The 17,734-nt window shown below is 45.4% G+C and overlaps 2 protein-coding genes across 3 annotated transcripts in view; one reads left to right on the top strand and one right to left on the bottom strand.

Annotated features, from left to right (window-relative positions):
* apba2b (amyloid beta (A4) precursor protein-binding, family A, member 2b) overlaps positions 1-9,757 on the top strand; it is a 44,587-nt gene extending 34,830 nt beyond the window's left edge. The window contains exons 9-17 of the mRNA XM_076021638.1: positions 598-633; positions 2,354-2,443; positions 4,120-4,305; positions 5,707-5,886; positions 6,942-7,154; positions 7,303-7,422; positions 8,068-8,208; positions 8,294-9,481; positions 9,518-9,757. Of these exons, the coding sequence (XP_075877753.1) occupies positions 598-633; positions 2,354-2,443; positions 4,120-4,305; positions 5,707-5,886; positions 6,942-7,154; positions 7,303-7,422; positions 8,068-8,208; positions 8,294-8,365 (1,038 nt within the window). The 3' untranslated portion in view covers positions 8,366-9,481; positions 9,518-9,757. The remainder of the gene's footprint in view (positions 1-597; positions 634-2,353; positions 2,444-4,119; positions 4,306-5,706; positions 5,887-6,941; positions 7,155-7,302; positions 7,423-8,067; positions 8,209-8,293; positions 9,482-9,517) is intronic.
* Positions 9,758-14,275: 4,518 nt separating this feature from the next.
* sord (sorbitol dehydrogenase) lies at positions 14,276-17,629 on the bottom strand. Of its 2 annotated transcripts, none has more exons than XM_076021669.1 (9): positions 17,479-17,629; positions 17,346-17,379; positions 16,821-16,985; positions 16,501-16,660; positions 16,244-16,362; positions 15,749-15,814; positions 15,443-15,621; positions 15,105-15,226; positions 14,276-14,996 (listed from the first exon to the last, which is right to left on the bottom strand). In XM_076021669.1, the coding sequence occupies exons 1-9, from the start codon at positions 17,530-17,532 to the stop codon at positions 14,831-14,833; spliced, it is 1,065 nt and encodes a 354-aa protein (XP_075877784.1). In that variant the 5' UTR covers positions 17,533-17,629; the 3' UTR covers positions 14,276-14,830. The 2 variants fall into 2 exon arrangements, with proteins under 2 accessions (XP_075877784.1, XP_075877792.1); XM_076021677.1 differs by having other exon boundaries at positions 16,821-17,016; positions 17,479-17,548.
* Between the last annotated feature and the right edge of the window lie 105 nt (positions 17,630-17,734).

Genomic DNA, 17,734 nt, shown 5'->3' with positions numbered 1-17,734 from the left:
ACTAACTGATGAGATCCTTGTCCATCCAAGTTTTTACTGAGTGTTTGTGCTGCGTTAATGCACTTTAGTTTCCGTCCCCTCTGTGTTTGTTTCCCTCTGTGAAACCCTGAAATGGTTCTGCGGATTAAAAAAATGTCACCAGGGCTTCCATCAACTCCGAGCTGAGTGGGTAAATGGGTGGAACTTCAGTTTTTGGCGTGAATTATCTCTTTAATTGGAAAACAAAAACAAAAAAAGAGAAAGAGGGTCGAAGTATCATTGGATGTGGGCACAATTTTAATTTGCTGTGCTTGTGCGAGGACAAAAAAAGCAATTATTAAAGTCAGTAATTGCTGTTTTGGCCCGTGTGTGGGAACCAGGTCGCACTTCACCTCTCTCCTCTCTCATCCTGTCTCCTGCACTGAAGCAGCAGCTGCATTGCACGCTTGCTTTTTCGTCCTTTTTCCTCTCTTTTTTTTAATTTTTTACTGTCTTCCTTCTTTTTATTCACCTTCTTTATTTCCTCCTGCTCTCCGTCCTGTTGTATTTTGTGCTCCCGTACCTGCTGATCTTGTCCCATCCCAACGCCCGCCCGCCTGCCCGACTCCCGCCGGCCAGAGGGTGCAGAAGGCTGCCAAAATCAAGAGAAAGGCGGTGTGTAATAAACAGGGCACAATAAAGATCCTTTGGCCACTTTTCCTTCATTCTCACCTTTATTTGTTCATTTATTTAATTTATTTCCCATCTCTGTCTGTGTGCCGTCCTGCTTCTTTGTGTCCACTTCTGTTTGTGCCGCATCTGTCGTGTGCATCCACGATAAACCCCTCTCAGGTCTGCAGCTCTGTACTTACAGCTCACATCACATTCAGAGTTGCCGGTAGATAGTTTAATGGCTGATTACCTTTCCAAACATAATGCAGGATGACAGATTTTTGCAGGTATGATTTAAAAGTCTTTTTACTCCTATGCAATGTTTTGCATGAGACTTGGCTGAACGGTCTTTGAAGATGAGGCCTCTGAGAAACCACGCTGAGACATGACAGCGGGACATTTTTACTGAACACTGTGTGACATCTTCATGTCAGAGCTAAAGTTTAATATCATATACTTAAGAATATGGAGGGGGGGGGGGGGGTGAAGCGTCCTCTATAAAACTTTAAAGATCGAACCTTCTAAGATTGATGTTTTTAAAATGAAGGAAACGTAAATATTTGCTCAAACTTACTTTTAACGTACTGGATGTATAATTGTGACCAACTGTGTCTTTAAGTCAATAAATAATACAAAACAACTGAAAACTGAACTTAACATTATTGCATCTCCATCATTTGGATTTTAATACTTTAATACTCTGATCAGGCGTTGTTGTTATAATAATAAATAATTTTATTTATATTGCACTTTACATTAAGAAATCTCAAAGTGCTACAAGAAGCATAAAACCTAATATAGACAAAGAGCAAAGAGACATAAAAACATAAAACCTGATGTAAGACATAATTAGTAAAAAAAAAAACAAAAAAAAAAACACACGACCCGAGCAATGAGACATAAAAGGACATAAAACCTAATGTAAAGTGAGTTGTTTTTGTTTTAACTTTTTTTTTGCACAGTCAAAGCCTGCTGAACTCAAGTCAAACATCGGGATAAGTCTGTCCAGAGCGTTACACGTCTGATTTGCCATTGCACCTTTAAGCCATTATACATTCAAATCTGCAAGATAGTTTTTATTTTATCACGCTAGAATAACTCCACACTTCATGTCTTTGGATAAAACGGACCTCTTTTCAGCCTCAAAATGTCCTCAGAGTCTTTGTGGAGATATGAGCTCATTTTACCAACCATAAACTTTCATGATGCGTTCATGCTTTGCTGTGTTTTATTATACCGTAACGTGCTCTGCCACGACGGTTCCTCAGCATTGCAGCTTTATTTTTTTAAAAGACGCCAGGATGTTTGAAGTGGTTAAAGTGGAGCCGATAGGATTTTGTCCGTGCGATCTGCAGTGGTGGGAAACGTGTGCACGGCCGCTCCGTACTGAAGCAGCGGCTCTCCCTGGTGAACAACCAGCAGCTGGTGAGGGTTTAGTGTCGAGGGACGTCTTATTTCTGGGCCAACTCGCCAGCCGCATGCCAAGACAAGCCGAAATATAGTGAGACAGCTGCCAAAAACGCTTCCTCTTTCTCACCGCACCTTCAGAACAGCCTGCCCATCAAAGCAAAGCTGGACCCTGAACTGCCACAACGACATGCATGAATTTTAACTGAACTAACACAATCAGGCAAACGCTTTCAACAACCATGCTAACCTTGAACCGTAAAGTTTCATTGGGAAGCCAGTGGCAAGACGTTCTCCTTGTGTTCTTGTCTTGCAGCAGAGTGCCGACGGAGAAGCGCAGACCCTCACCGAGGTGGATCTGTTCATCTCCACCCAGAGGATCAAAGTCCTCAACGCAGACTCTCAGGTGAGCGTCAAGCAGCACACGCATGGGGCCCGTGTCAATTTGCACTGTGTCGTTTTCTCCTCGCCTTTCATCTCACCGCCTTTGCGCAATCTCCCCGGGTTCTGCGGCATCCTGCCGTGGTCCAAAGACGTGCACAGGAGGCTGTGGTGTGTTGGTTTGTCTAAGATGAAGTCGTACAAAAGTACTCCGTCCGAGAAGGTTTAACATTGAAATAACGAGCAAGTATGTACATGGATTCCCCCTTGTTTGGCCTCAGTTGAACCAAGAAGGAAAGCCTCCAGGTGACCATCCATCCATCCATCCATCCATCCATCCATTTTCAATACCCGCTTCTTCCTGCACTCAGGGTCACGGGGGTCTGCTGGAGCCTATCTCAGTCACTGTCACTGGTTGAAGGCTGGACAAGTCGCCAGTTCATCGCAGCGCCGCATAGAGACAAGCAACCATTCACACTCACATGCACTCCTACGGACAATTTAGAGTTTCCATTTCAACTCACGTGCATGTTTTTGCTGCCACCTGTTAATGATCTCCAGCGTGCTGCACTGCAAGAGTAATATTACTTTAAAGTGGGTGATTAACCTTTTTACTTTTTTTAACTTAATTTTAACCCTAACAAGGTGAATCGGCAACTTTGAATTGTCTGTAGGTGTGAGTCTGTGAGTACCAGCGAGTGTTTGCCTCTCTGTGTGGTGCCTGCGATGAACAGATGCCTTCATCCTAATACAACTGGGACAGACACTCCAGCAGCAATGTCGCCCTGAGCACAGGGTAGTGATAAAAGATGGATGGATGGGAGGATGGATGGATGGATGGATGTGTCAGCTCAGGTTAATTCAAAGGATTGTGTCAGGAAGGATTTCTTTTTCCTTCATATTTACACGACAAGCCTCCGTGCATTGAGGAGGACAGAAACCACCCTCCCCTCTCCTCCCCCACTCTCCCCTCCGCGAGATCTGAACGCCTCAGATCATAAGCAGAGCCTTGCGCTCGAAGTACCAATCAAATGTATGTGTGTGTGTGTGACAGATGAGTCACTTCAAGCATGTCAAACTGACTCTGCGTGTGTGTGTGTGGGATGCCCACAAACGGCAGCCAATGTGCTGCAATGCAGTGCTCATCCTCATCCTCCCTCTGCCTCCCTGCTTCTGTCGCTCTCTCGCCGCATCAAACGCGAGTCTTGATGAAAGCTCAATTATGAAATGAAAGGTTCGGTTTGTCTGGAATGAGGCCGAATCGTAACAGGAGACTCTCCGCAGGTCAGCTGGAACAACGATGGCACAGATTGGGCTGATTTACTCCCAACCACCAGCCGCAGCTAATGAAGTGAAGTTAACGCTGCTGAAATGAAATTCAGCTCGTTAGCATGTAACATTAATTCAGCTTCCCCTGGGCCAGTCTCTGATTAAAATCCATGTTTTCTCATTTATTAGTATCAAGCTGGATTTTGTACTCAAACCGATTACACTTTGTTGACTCTCTGAATATTGGATATTAAGCCAAATTAAAATGTAAATTCATGTAGTTTGAATAGAGCACAATATTTAAGTCAGTCTCTTTGCAGAATCAGCAGCTTTGTGGAAGTGTGTCACAGACTAAACTGACCATAAGATTGAAAATGTGTGGAGATATAAAGGTTGATTTTTGCCTTGTTTTGATTTTTTGGTGTCCTGCAGGAGACGATGATGGACAACGCGCTGCGCACCATATCCTACATCGCAGATATTGGAAACATTGTTGTCCTGATGGCGAGACGCCGCATGCCGCGCACGGCCTCACAGGACTGCATCGAGACCACGCCCGGAGCGCCCGAGGCTAAGAAGCAGTACAAGATGATATGCCATGTCTTCGAATCTGAAGATGTAAGTGTGTTTTTTTAACAAAATAAATAGTTGAAAAAACAAAACAAAAACAAAACACCATCACATCCAAATATGGAATCTTCCAGTTCCAAAACAGACCGAAAACTCAAAAAAAGGCGCTGTTTGTGAAACAATCTTCACTAACCAATGGGTGATGACTCCGCCCATCTTTATATGCAGTCAGTGGTTCATGAGACAGCTGCAGAAACATTTTCTTTTATCACACTGTGCAGCAGAACACTCCAGTGCCGAACGCAAGTGAAGACGTCGACCCAGCTGTCTGAGCAGGACAAAGTCTTGGAATCAAATCAGGTTTTCTTCCCATTGTTCAGTCTTACGCTGAAGCCTCAAGTAAATTCTGCCTGCCGTGCGGAAGCAGATTCAGTGAAACTTGGCAACGTGGACAATGTTTGACGACGGAGGCAGAAATCCAGCGTGTGTTGCTGCGGAGGCACAGCTCCAGTTTGCAATCTCTCGCTCTCATTGTGTCGCCAGGTCCTATAAAATCCAGCCAGAGTTATAATCGAAGCGTTGGGCTGCTCATCCATCAGCTCATAAACGGCTCCCCCTGTCATTGTAACTCCTCTAGCTGTATGCACAGTTTTGCCTACGCAGTTATAGACTTTTTCCTCTTCTTCTTCTTCTTCTTCTTCTTCTTCTCTTTTTCATTGTTCCGCAAACCTAATTCACAGTTTATTGATTCTGAAGAGTGCGGCCCATTACTGCCCGTGATATTCAGTGAGAGATTCATACCCAAGCATAGAATTCAATTAAACAGGAAGCTGAGGGAAATGTAGCTTGGAGAATGATATATTTTATACCTTTTTGCTCCGTTATTCCAGGCAAAAGTTTTAGGGTCTGATCTTTTTAGCTCCCTAATAACTGTGAAAATACTTATAGCTGTTTTCAGGAAATTTAACTTCCGTGAAACCAAACTGAGCTCTAGCACCGTCTTATCAAGAACCGACCGAGTGGTCGTGTTATGGTGTTGATTTTTGTTTTTTGTTTTTTTTGGTTGGAGAACCTTTGGATGTGTTAGCTATAGGAATGCACCAAAACCGATACCAGAATCGGGTATGGGTACCGATACCGGGGTTCAGTACTCTACTCGTGCTTGTAAAATACATGCTGATACCATGACACTGATACCAGGTGTATATGTATGTATGCCTTCTGACCAAAGGATCAGTTTTTATTCTCCCTGTTGTTTTTGTAAAACGTCAAACAAACTGCAGCAGGGCAGCGAGTCTCCCTCACAAATGGGAGCAGAGAGCTGATGAAAACAACAACGCTGCGTTTGTTTGGCGCTCCCTGATTCTACCTCCTATTGCCTGTAAACATGTGCTCATCCTGTGCTTCCTCTTGGGTTTTTTCTTTTCTTTTTTCTTTCCACTCTTCCAGGCGCAGCTGATTGCCCAGTCCATCGGCCAGGCTTTCAGCGTGGCTTACCAGGAGTTCCTGAGAGCCAATGGCATCAACCCGGAGGACCTGAGCCAGAAGGAGTACAGTGACATCATCAACACACAGGAGATGTACAACGATGACCTCATCCACTTCTCCAACTCTGAGAACTGCAAAGAGGTCGGTCCGTGTGTTGCGTGCAGAACGTCCGTTGGGCAGCTGTCGGTGGTTGTACTGTGTTATGCAATCCCACTCCAGGGCCATTACGCAAACGCGGTGTAAGTGTACCTTAGTTGTTCACCAATGTAGTTTAAAAGGCAGAGGGTTCAGTAAAAAAAAACATTTTTGTCTGTTTGTTTCCTCTTGAGCAAGCGCTGTGCCCTGAAAGCACCACTGCAGACTGTTGGAGAGTAAGACACCGTGAAAGCACCTCGAGAGAGCACAGAGGCTGCTCAGCTGCTTTTTGAGAGCAGACATTTTTGTTTTTTATTGAAGAAAACAAACAAACATGCTCACCTATTTTTTTACTCCATACAATGGAAAAACATGCTCGTTACTTTTGTGTTTAATAAGATACAATAGATGAGATATAATTATCAAAGTTGTTTTAGAGGAGTAGATTTTAGAGTAATCTCGGCTTTGGGGTCACTGTTCAGTATGTTTCAGTACATAGAAAAATAAAAATATAGTAAATCACATTGATTTATGTTATTAAGGGATTAATAAACATTTAGTAATGGCTGACTGGTCATAACATTACTGATTACAGTTTTGTTGTGCTGAGGTTGAAAAAGAATAATAAAGTATAGTATTTAGTGTCACAAAGCTGTTAAAAATTATCCACATGCTCATGTGACCTCTGGTCAATTTAGTCCAGATTATTCAGTCACAACTTTTTTTATTTTTGCAAAATTATCAACAAATGTATTGTTTTATTCTTTGCAAGAAAATATAGATTTTTATTTTTACTTAATTACATTTCAGAACCTGTACTTTCTTATGACTACTTTTACTTGAGTAAACAAGTTAAATCAATTTTACCAGAGTACTTTTTATACAAATGTCTGTGTTACTTTTAACACATCTGGTCATACATCACCAGTAGCACATTGGGGTGTATGTTGTGGTTATATATCATATTTATTCCTCTGCACCGCCCCCCTGTATGGCTGACTCTGTAACTAAAGCGACCTAGATTTAATAGTTTCCTTCCCTCTCGCCATTTCCGCCCGCAGCTGCAGCTGGAGAAGAGCAAAGGCGAGATCCTGGGGGTGGTGATTGTGGAGTCCGGATGGGGCTCCATACTTCCTACGGTTATCCTCGCCAACATGATGAACGGCGGCCCGGCGGCTCGCTCAGGCAAGCTCAGCATCGGAGACCAGATCATGTCCATCAACAACACCAGCCTCGTCGGGCTGCCGCTCGCCACCTGTCAGGGAATCATCAAGGTACTGCGACTGTGGAGGCTGCTGAGGCCTTGGCCTTGTGTCCACTCTCCACAGGGTCTTTGTGAGGAGGAGCGGAGAAAACTGGCCATGCCTGCGTTGGCGTGTAAAGATAAACCAAGCTTTTGTGTGTGTGTGTGTGTCTCAATAGGGCTTGAAGAACCAGGTGCAGGTGAAGATGAACATCGTCAGTTGTCCTCCTGTTACCACCGTCCTCATCAAGAGGCCAGACCTGAAATACCAGCTGGGCTTCAGCGTCCAGAACGGCATCGTGAGTGTGGTCCTCTGCAAAAATCCATGCATCCATTTTCAATACCCGCTTATTCCTGAGCTCAGGGTCACGGTGGTCTGCTGGAGTCCATCCCAGCTGTCATAGGGCGAAGGCAGGGTGACACCCTGGGCAAGTCGCCTGTTCATTGTAGGGCCACATAGAGACAAACAACCATTCGTACTCGCATACACACCTGCGGACAATTTAGAGTTCCCAAGGAGGAAGCTGGAGAACCCAGAGAGAACCCACGCAGACACAAGAAGAACATGCAAACTCCACACAGAAAGGCCCCCGCAGAGTTTAGCACAGAGATGCCTTCCTCACTTTTGTTTTTTAAGCCATGTGCAGAGTCCATTATTCTGCTCATGCTTTTATTTGGTGTTTAGAGGGATAAACGGCTGTTTTTTCCGCACATGACATCATGCCATAGAGGTTTAAGAAATCCCAGCTTGCTCAGACAGGATGTGTCAGTGTGTGTGTACGCACGCGTGTGGCGTCATTACTATCTCCTAATATCTCCTAAAGCCTATTAGCCACAGTTGGACATGTCACCTGTAAATCTTTTTCACTATCTGAGATCACAGAAGCACTCATTTGACGCAGTGTTGAGTCTTACTTGTGTGTGTGTGTGTGTGTGTTTGCCAGATATGCAGTCTGATGCGCGGAGGCATTGCCGAGCGAGGTGGAGTCCGTGTGGGTCACAGGATCATCGAGATCAACGGGCAGAGTGTGGTGGCCACAGCACATGAGAAGATCGTCCAGGCCCTGTCCAACTCTGTGGGCGAGGTCAGTATCTCACTCTCTCTCTCACTCTCTGTTTCTCTCACACACATTTTGACTGAGACAGAGTTCTGTCCTTCCTTTCTCCCAGATCCACATGAAGACCATGCCGGCAGCCATGTTCAGGCTCCTCACAGGCCAGGAGACGCCCATGTACATATAAACCCTGTCCTCCCCGGGACAAGATGTCAGGATGTGGGATTGGCCGTCGGGCCGAGGCAAAACCAAGCCGGCCCCAGACCAGACTGGAGGTCTCCTGGTGCAGGCGTTTCAGTTTCTTCTTTCAGCTGGTGACCTCAGTTCTGCGTCATCTCACTCTTCATCGACACTTACCATGCAACAAACATTTTGAGACACTTTTTAATTCCTCTCCCATGTGACCAGCTGATGAGACAGTGTGGTGTAGGTGACGTTTATTCATTCGTTCATTCCGTCTGTGTTTTGTTTTTTCTCTCCCCCTGATTGTGCGGACAGTCTTGGCGAGCGATTGTGTCACAATTTATTTTTGTATATTCACGTAACGTAATGCAATATGGCAACTTCTGCTATTCCTTCTTGTATAGCTCCATTTCCTTTATTTATTTGTCATGTAAATACAATTGACTTATCCCCCCCCCCCCTCCTTATTTTATTTGCTAACGTTGTGACTGAGGGGAATGGGGGCGGGGCCGCAGCCGAGTTGTAAATATTTATCAAAGTCTGGGTGTCGAACTGAAAGTGGGCCTCGATGATGACGGACGCAATTGAACGCCGGACGCCGTGACTGCAGTGATGCGTTCAACGGGTGTTTTGGAATGTTTGGTTTCAATGTGATAAATTAATGTACTGTACGAGTGAGTCGAAGCGACACTTGCATCATGGGTTCACGGGAGAAACGCCATATCCTTCGGACGCCACCCTCAGTCACCCCCACCCAACACCACCCTTTTTGCGGCAATACGCGGGTTTCCGCCCGTGAACACTCGTCTCTTCCGTTCTAACACTCACACACGTTTACGTGACGGCGGGGCGAATGGGGCGAATGACTACCAGCCGTTACCGACCATGCATTAACGATACGCTTTTGATATCGACATCACACGCGTGCGAACAATAACTTTACTTTGGTGTGCTACTCTACTGTGCGTTCATCTTGGCCGTTCCTGACTGGCGGCTCATTGACTACTGAGTGGACTGTGAATGTAACCGTGTTGTGTGAGCTCTCCCATTGCCATCAGCAGTATTAGAATGTCTGTACATAAAAATAGAAAAAAAAAAATGTGTTTAGTGCTGTGCTCATGTTTAAAAAAAAAAACAAAAAAAAAAAACGAGAGAGAGAGAATTGAAAAAAACAAACAACAACAATTGACAAACAAAACAGGCAGGCTAACGCACCGTAAACATCCTCCCACCTGTGGGCTGAGAACTGTGAATCACACGCTGTGGAAACAAACGCTGCGATGGTTTTTACAAGGCACTGTAGTATATCTCAACCACAGCAACATTCTCTGTGTGCATGCCCTCGTAGTAGTATCATGTCATTGTGGCGAGATAATAAAAATCCGAGTGAAACGTCTGCTTAGTCTGCTTCATTCAGGAAAACGGACAAGAAGACTAACGGTGAGTTCAATTTATTGTCTCCCAATTTTTCAGCTGCTGTCTGACCAATTTAAAAGTGATGTTTGTGGGGGAAAGTAGACCGTTTTAGCGTGCGCCATGAATTTTGCTTTCATCAGGCATGCGTCCTCAGATTCAAATTTATAACCTCATAAATCCACTGTAAAATTGATTTAAGTGTCTTCGTGTTTAAGCGGCATGCGAATAGCCTTTCTTTATGAGCTGCTGCCCAGGACAGACAGCGGTGACTACTTCCTGTTTTACATCAGAAATGGACAGAGTGGACTACTATTGGCTGTTGATGATGATGATGATTATTATTATTATTATTATTATTATTATTATTATTATTATTATTATTATTATTATTATTATTATTTCTGGACAAACGCAGATCCGACAGTGACATTAAAAAATATATGTTTTTGAGTGTCTAGCTCCCCCTTCTGTCTGTCATTAGATAGTACACGTTTTCAATATATTGTTAAAAAAGAAAAAGACATTTATATAGTTTGGTGTTATGACAGTTTTATGATTTATATTACTCGTAAATTAATTTAATAAAAAATAAATTAAATAATAATGTTTTAATGACTGCAGTTAAAGAATCTAAAAATATGAACTCGTTCCACTTCAATCTATGTCTCTGACCGTCAGACTGTGCAGCCGTTGGGTCTAAGACACAGCGCCGTCTGCTGTCAGGTCTCGCGAACCACCAGCTTTTGAACTTTCCCTGTTATCTTGTTTTAATGGTCAAAGTACATGATGGTGTGCCTGTCATGCTGAGTCCGTCTGTCGGTCAGTTTCGGTTCACTGCAGCGCATCACATCAGGGGTTCTGGTCGCCCTGGTCACACTTTAACATGACCTTTATCCCCACACCCTGGCGGGTGGTCTCAAAGGCCTGCATGGCCTGCTCCAGCGGGAAACGGTGCGTCACCAGAGGTTAATAAATATTTAACAAGTGCCTTGTGTTATGAAAACAGTCTAATGGTCATTAGTGCCATTTTGTGTACCCTGCCTGTGATTGCTTAACAGTCAGTCAACTGTGACATTTACTCCTTCTGTGCCCCTGATGGTTTCTTGAATGCATTGCTCCAATAACGTGGCGTTTATTTCCTCCGTCTCTCTCCACAGGACCAATCGGGTTGGTATGTTTGCTTGTGGCCAAAGCCATGGGAGCCTCAAAAGTTCTTATTACTAGTAACACAAAGTTTCCCAACTTCTCTCTCAGCTCAAACCGTCCAGTGAGGCAATAACACATTCCAGGTATCTTGTCTCCTCACTTCATGTTTTGTCCTCTAACATGCCCCCTACCTCTCCTCCAATGGACAGATCTGTTCCCAGAGCGCCTGGCTGTGGCCAAAGAGTTGGGTGCGGACTTCCAGCTGCAGGTGAAGAAAGGCTTCACGTTCACTTTACCCGAGGCCAGCATGGCTATGGCAAATAGCAGTTCAGTGGTGCCGTATGTTGGAAGAAATCCCGTACAAACCTCCTATGATAGGAGCACAGACCCACAAAGGCCCTGACCTCAGAACCGGTGTGGAGCGTCGGCCAGGTTCTCACCGTCCAAGTGTTCCATGGGTCTGGCCGGAGACCATCCCTGGAGACCACGTGACCCAGGAACACCACACGGTCCCTAGCAAGGTGGCATTTCCTGGGATTCAACATCAGGTCAGATAGCTGGACCTGCAGTTGTTGTGACAGGATCCAGAGCCTCGTCGGCGCAACAATTTTTTTCAGTATATATGGAAAGCTACACCTAATGGGTTGAAGCAAGGGCTGCAACAATTAATCGACATGAACGTTTACGTTGATGCGAAATTAAGGCAGGGAGGGCAGCTCAGATTCGGTTTGAGGACTCTCTGTCCCATGCGCTTGCATGAGAGGCCTGAGCAGGAAGAGCAGCTTGTATTATAAGACAGTCTTATAATGCATACATGGTCTGTCCCCGCAAAAAGCTTACTCTCAGTGCTGGTGCATGGTAGATGCTATAGCCATAGCCATTTGGGACACAAATTGAAGGAGTGTGAGAAGGAGCCCCAAATGAGCAAGAAAACATCAACGGCCAGTGCAATGCCTGCTAATTAGTGCCAGATCAACCACAGACCAGCCCAACTTTGCCTGGGCTTCTAGATAAACATTGCAAACTTGGCTGGGAATGATTAACTGTATTAGTAGAAGAGATTTCCGCCGTAGGTCATGGTTCCCAATTTCGCTGTGTGCACGGTCATAAAATGACAATAAAGGCTTCGACTTGATTAAATGGACTGCATATTGCCACGACGAGATCAGCAATGATGGCAGGTTGGTGACAGTTCAGCTCTGCGGGAGTGCTCCCTCCATATCCACCACGCAATATCACTAAAATTGCAGCACAGCATGATTGCAAGATTTTAACCAGGTTAATGTCATTACCTGCCTACCACCTGAGATTGGTTAAGCAGGCAGCAGAACGGTAGAAGAGGGGACGATGATGAGATGGGAACTGCATTTCCCAGGGTTCTGCGCAGGATCAAGATATCATCGGGGGAAGCTGGGTGGCGTCATCGCTCAGCAACGATGGTCCCGCTGGCAATGTCCCGGGATGTAAACATCTTGGTTTGGAAAATGGTCAGGATGAACGGCGGCGGATGGCTGGATACTCCAAATCATGTTTGAGAGAGAAGACTGGATTGAAGAAAGTGCTGGCGTGATGGCACCATTTGTCGGGACTGCACAGCTGGTCACTGAGATGGGGCCTTGCCTTCCTGGTTGTCTGGGTGACGCTGGACGCTGAAGTGGCGGTGCTGGAGTTACTGGAGCTGAGATTGTGCTTCACTGCGGCTTTTTGAAGAGTGGGGCGGGAGCCTAGAGCAATCCAGAAAAAGAGCAACAATCCTCGTTCAAAGCGCTGACCGAAGTAGCGACGTCGTGGGCAAACGAGAACTCAAAATCGTAGCGATTGGCCGATCATGATGGAAGGAACGGGAGAGCCTTTCCCGGCTAGCGGCGAGCTTCAATGGCGCCCTTCAATGACAGCCTTGGTCTCTGAGCTTTTTGACAACTCTGTGGCACAGATGAACTGCTCCTGATTCTTGGCGTGACCTTGAGCACATCGAGGCGAATGGCGGCAGGGTGAGCGAGAGCAAAGTCGGTTTGATCGACTTTTGCACGCTTGTGCGTTAGCTGGCAAAGGGAGCAGAGGAAGAGGCTGAGTTAGGACAGCTTTAAAAAGGGCGCTCTGTAAGAAGTTATCCAATGAGAAGCTGTGAGGCAGTCAGGTGGCCTTCAGCGGATTGGAGCAGCTGCTCGCAGCGTGATCTAATTAGGGCTTGACGACGTGACCTTCTAGAACTAACACTACACTTGATAAACGGGACAGGAGACGAGGTCACAGGTCCAACAGCACTCTGCTTCTCTTTTTATTCTTCCCGACCAGAGAGAGAACACACATGCCGCACAACTGTGGTAAAACGCCGCTTACTTCCACCCTACGGCAACTGTGAGGGACACCCCTCCTTATTTGCATAAACAAAAAACCACCTGTTACAGCACAGCAGTGTTTCTCAAAGTGGGCAGCACGCCCCCCCTGGGGATTGCAGAGTCACGTCTGGGGGGGCGTGAAACACCGGGCGGGAGGGAGACGGGACGCCCGGGGGAACTAATGTTTTCACGTCTGAACTTTTTCCACGGCGGAACAATTAACAAAAAGTGTTCAGTAGGTTGTCGCTAAGAAAAACGTTGCTCAGGTAAACAAAGGATGGACAAATATTTGACAGGGGAATTCAGGAGTCCGGCGGTGGCCAGTGTTCTTTGTTGTTGGGCACTTTTGGCTGTAGAATCGTTCCGCGAGTAGCTGCGGAACGATGGTGCAATGTTACGACTTAACGCACGACACGCTCCACGTCATCCCATGTGGCAGGTGGAAAATGTGACGTTGTCGCATGACTGATGTTGATGTGGTCAATTTCATCAAAACAAGACCCCTGACAGCGCGGCTATTCTCTGCACTTTGTGAGGAGATGGGAGCACAACATGTTTCACAGGGAAGCCAGGATGGTGGATCTGCCACAAAAAAAAGTTATTTGCACAGCAGAAAAGTGAAAGAAGTATTCTTGTTTAAAAAGTAATGTTCAGGATTTGATGTCACAAAGAGTGATTTGCTAAAATTGTTTATTTGTACAAAATAAAGGATTTCAGAAATGAAGAGAAAAGTGAAGTGAATGTTCATGATAAAAAAAAAGAATGTTGGTTTTGATATCACAAAAAATGGTGTGCCAAAGGTAAGGCAAGTCTATGGGGTCAAAAGTCAACTTTGTCCTAGAGACATGGGACCACTTGCAGGTTCATCGGGATCCCTCAAGACACAGCCACGTCAAATTTGGGGCTTCTAGCCCAAATGAAAATTTTTCTTCCTCCGAGGTGGGGCGTGACAGAAAGTTTGAGAACCACTGCAGTACAATAAAAGAAAAAAGGACCGCAACACCAGGTGGCTCCAATGCAAAGAGTTTATTGTTCATCTCATGACATTTTGAGCTCCCAGCTCTTCCTCAGATGTCAAAGCTACTGTAGAGACACGCCATATTTAAAAGGTACTTCATAAACACACACACCTGCTGTGTCAGCCCTAATCAACAAACTACTCTCCTTACTCAACCTATGAGTGTCTAGCTCCCCCTTCTGACTGGCATTAGATAGTACATGTTTTCAATAGATTGTAAAAGAACAAAAAACATAACTGAAATTTATATAGTTTGATTTTATTAGTTTGTTTTATGTTAATTGTAAATTAATAAAATAATAATAATAATAATAATAATAATAATAATGTTTTAATAACTGCAGTTCAAGTTAAAAATCTAAAAATATGAACGCGTACCATTTAAATCTATGTCTCTGACCATTAGACTGTGCAACCGTTGGGTCTAAGACACAGCGCTCTCTGCTTTCAGGTCTTGCAACCACCAGTCTTTGAACTTGCCCTGTTATCTTGTTTTCATGGTCAAGGTACACAGCGTGCATATCATGCTGAGTCGGTCTGTCGGTCAACATCAGGGGTTCTGGTCGCTCTGGTCACACTTTAACATGACCTTTATCCCCACACCCTGGCGAGTGGTCTCAAAGGCCTGCATGGCCTGCTCCAGCGGGAAACGGTGCGTCACCAGAGGCTTCACGTTCACTTTACCCGAGGCCAGCATGGCTATGGCCATCGGCCAGCTGCAAGAATGGGAAGACAAATATTATCCTAAGGCTTGTCTGGTGCCAAACAATAACCCACAAATTTTAAATTCCAAATATGAGTGAATGTTTTGTTTTGCTTTTTACGTGTTGCAGTAGCGGAAAACCCCTCTGATGTCCACTTCTCTGACAGCAGCATTCATCAGAGGAATATTGACCATCTCAGAGCCGAGACCCACCACCACCACCACCCCTCCTGGACGAGTCGCCTGGTGGGAGAAATCATCCGAAGGTTATAACACTGTGCAAGTCAATGACTACAACATGGGAGGCAGCATTAAAGTGTATTACAAGTGTTCACTTGAGAAAACAGACGGTTATGGAAACACAGCAAATATCTCAAAGCTAGAGAATCATAAAGGAAATGCAAATATAACCCCGTCTATTGCTGGCAAAAGTCCTTAAATGTGTAATACTGCACTTACATAGATGGCGGTCTGAACGCAGCTTTCAGCACCTGTGCACTCAATCGTAACGTGAGGTTGGACGCCCAGTTTGTCTTCCACGCTCTTGGCCAGCTGCTTCGCTTCGTCTCCTTTCTTCACCTGCAGCTGGAAGTCCGCACCCAACTCTTTGGCCACAGCCAGGCGCTCTGGGAACAGATCTGTCCATTGGAGGAGAGGGGCATGTTAGAGGACAAAACATGAAGTGAGGAGACAAGATACCTGGAATGTGTTATTGCCTCACTGGACGGTTTGAGCTGAGAGAGAAGTTGGGAAACTTTGTGTTACCAGTAATAAGAACTTTTGAGGCTCCCATGGCTTTGGCCACAAGCAAACAGACCAACCCGATTGGTCCTGTGGAGAGAGACGGAGGAAATAAACGCCACGTTATTGGAGCAATGCATTCAAGAAACCATCAGGGGCACAGAAGGAGTAAATGTCACAGTTAATTGACTGTTAAGCAATCACAGGCAGGGTACACAAAAACAGGGCCCTAATGACCATTAGACTGTTTTCATAACACAAGGCACTTGTTAAATATTTATTAACCACAAGTCTTCACCCCCCCCCTTGGGATTTTTTTGAGTCACTATGATGAATCCAAGCTTTGTGACACCCACAAAATAAAAATTAAAGCTCTATCTCTGCACAGGCATGTTACAAAAAGCTCCTTGCATGCATCATCTTGCAACATCAACTTAACTGTGGGCTGCAGGAACCTAAGGCAATCTTTGCTCAAGAAAAACCTGATCCAGGCTGTTATTTTACGACTTTGTCTTTTACCTGCACCACAGATGAGCACGGTGCTGCCGAGGCTGACACCCGCTCGGCGACACGCATGGATCCCCACCGACAAAGGTTCAATCAGAGCCCCCTCCTCATAAGTCACGTTGTCAGGCAACCTGGACGGTTACATTTAAGTCAAAAAGGAGAAGGAGTGCTGTAGTGCATCAATCACAATACAAAGGTTGTGCAAGGTGTCCTGTAGACAGTTGTTTTGTAATCTCAGCTGTCAAGGCATGCACGGGCAAACACCTCACTTGTAACAGAAGTTTGCATTGTGCTTGTAGAATCTGCACAGGTTTCCATCGTCCGGCGGCGTGGCGCAGAAGAAGATGGTGGGAGACAAGTTGTAGCGACCGTTTTTGAAGAACTCGTCCATCTCCCGGGGCACGCCTGGCTCAATGGCTACCCTGTCGCCTGAAAATACAAGTTTGGATTTTACATTGAAAATATTTGTATAATTTTGCACCAACAAGTCACCACTTGGAACCAACACAGTTAAGGTTTAAACTGCTCCATGCATGTCTTGAATGGGAGAGTTCTCTGTAGCAGGCAACAGGTACTAGTTACCACTCACCCACTTTGAGATGCTTGACTGCTGAGCCCACCTTCACCACACGTCCTGCTGCCTCGTGGCCCAGCACCATCGGTTCAGTGACCACAAAGTCCCCAATTCTGCCATGTTGCCAGTAGTGGACATCTGATCCACAGATACCAACTGAGTGCATCTGGAGCAGAACATCTGGGCAGGCAGCAAGACGTAAAAAAGCACACTGTGACAAAAGTCAAACACTGAATGTCACATTAATTCACAAACATATTAGTTGCCAAGTTACAAAGAGCTCATTTTAATAACTTGGTGGCTTGAGAGACAATAAACAGAAATAATGCTAAATTGCCACTTCTACTCCAGTCCAAAGTCCAGTCCCAGTGGAAAAATACATAAAAGAAAAAAATACACCTTGAATAAGGGGCAACTGCATGGATAAAGGGAAACAGTTCTAGTGCTACATCAACTTTAGTTGTCATATCAATAAAACTGCGTGAAACAAGTCTGCATATTACAAGTCTTCATTGTACTATTCAAAGGCGTATGCCATACCGTTTGGTCCAGGCTCGGGAATAGGTCGGTTTTCCTGTGTACACAAGAAATGCAAAAGCATACCGTGTAACATTTCCACAGATGACAAAACCACATTTATATAAATATATATTCCGAGCTGCAGTCGTCCTACCAGCCTCAGGTCTCCCTGCGAGTAGAGCACCGCCGACAAGTTCTGCTGCGCCATGACGGTGAAGCGACAAGTGTGTACTTTTGGGTGCTGCACGCACGCAGCACCAGGGTCCACTTTCCTTCCTGGTTTGCGTCAACAAAGCCTCTGATTGGCTGGAGAGTCGCGGGACAGTCCACTTGGCGGCAGGGAGGGGGCGGGGTGTCACAACTGTGCGTGCTGAAGTTGGACTCACCGGTTCGAATGAGCTGCTCGCACA

This window comes from Nelusetta ayraudi, unplaced genomic scaffold, assembly GCF_046127955.1.
Source record: "Nelusetta ayraudi isolate G7.1 ecotype Tasmania unplaced genomic scaffold, CSIRO-AGI_Nayr_v1 ptg000002l, whole genome shotgun sequence".
Taxonomy (NCBI): domain Eukaryota; kingdom Metazoa; phylum Chordata; class Actinopteri; order Tetraodontiformes; family Monacanthidae; genus Nelusetta; species Nelusetta ayraudi.
This window is presented reverse-complemented; position numbering and strand designations above follow the sequence as displayed.

Coding starts and splice junctions, on each gene's coding strand:
- sord (XM_076021669.1), bottom strand. CDS start 17,532: ATGGCGCAGCAGAACTTGTCGGCGGTGCTCTACTCGCAGGGAGACCTG. Junction 16,661..16,820: donor AGTCAAGCATCTCAAAGTGG/GTGAGTGGTAAC, acceptor TTGTATTTTCAG/GCGACAGGGTAGCCATTGAG. Junction 15,622..15,748: donor CTCAAAAGTTCTTATTACTG/GTAACACAAAGT, acceptor TCCAATGGACAG/ATCTGTTCCCAGAGCGCCTG.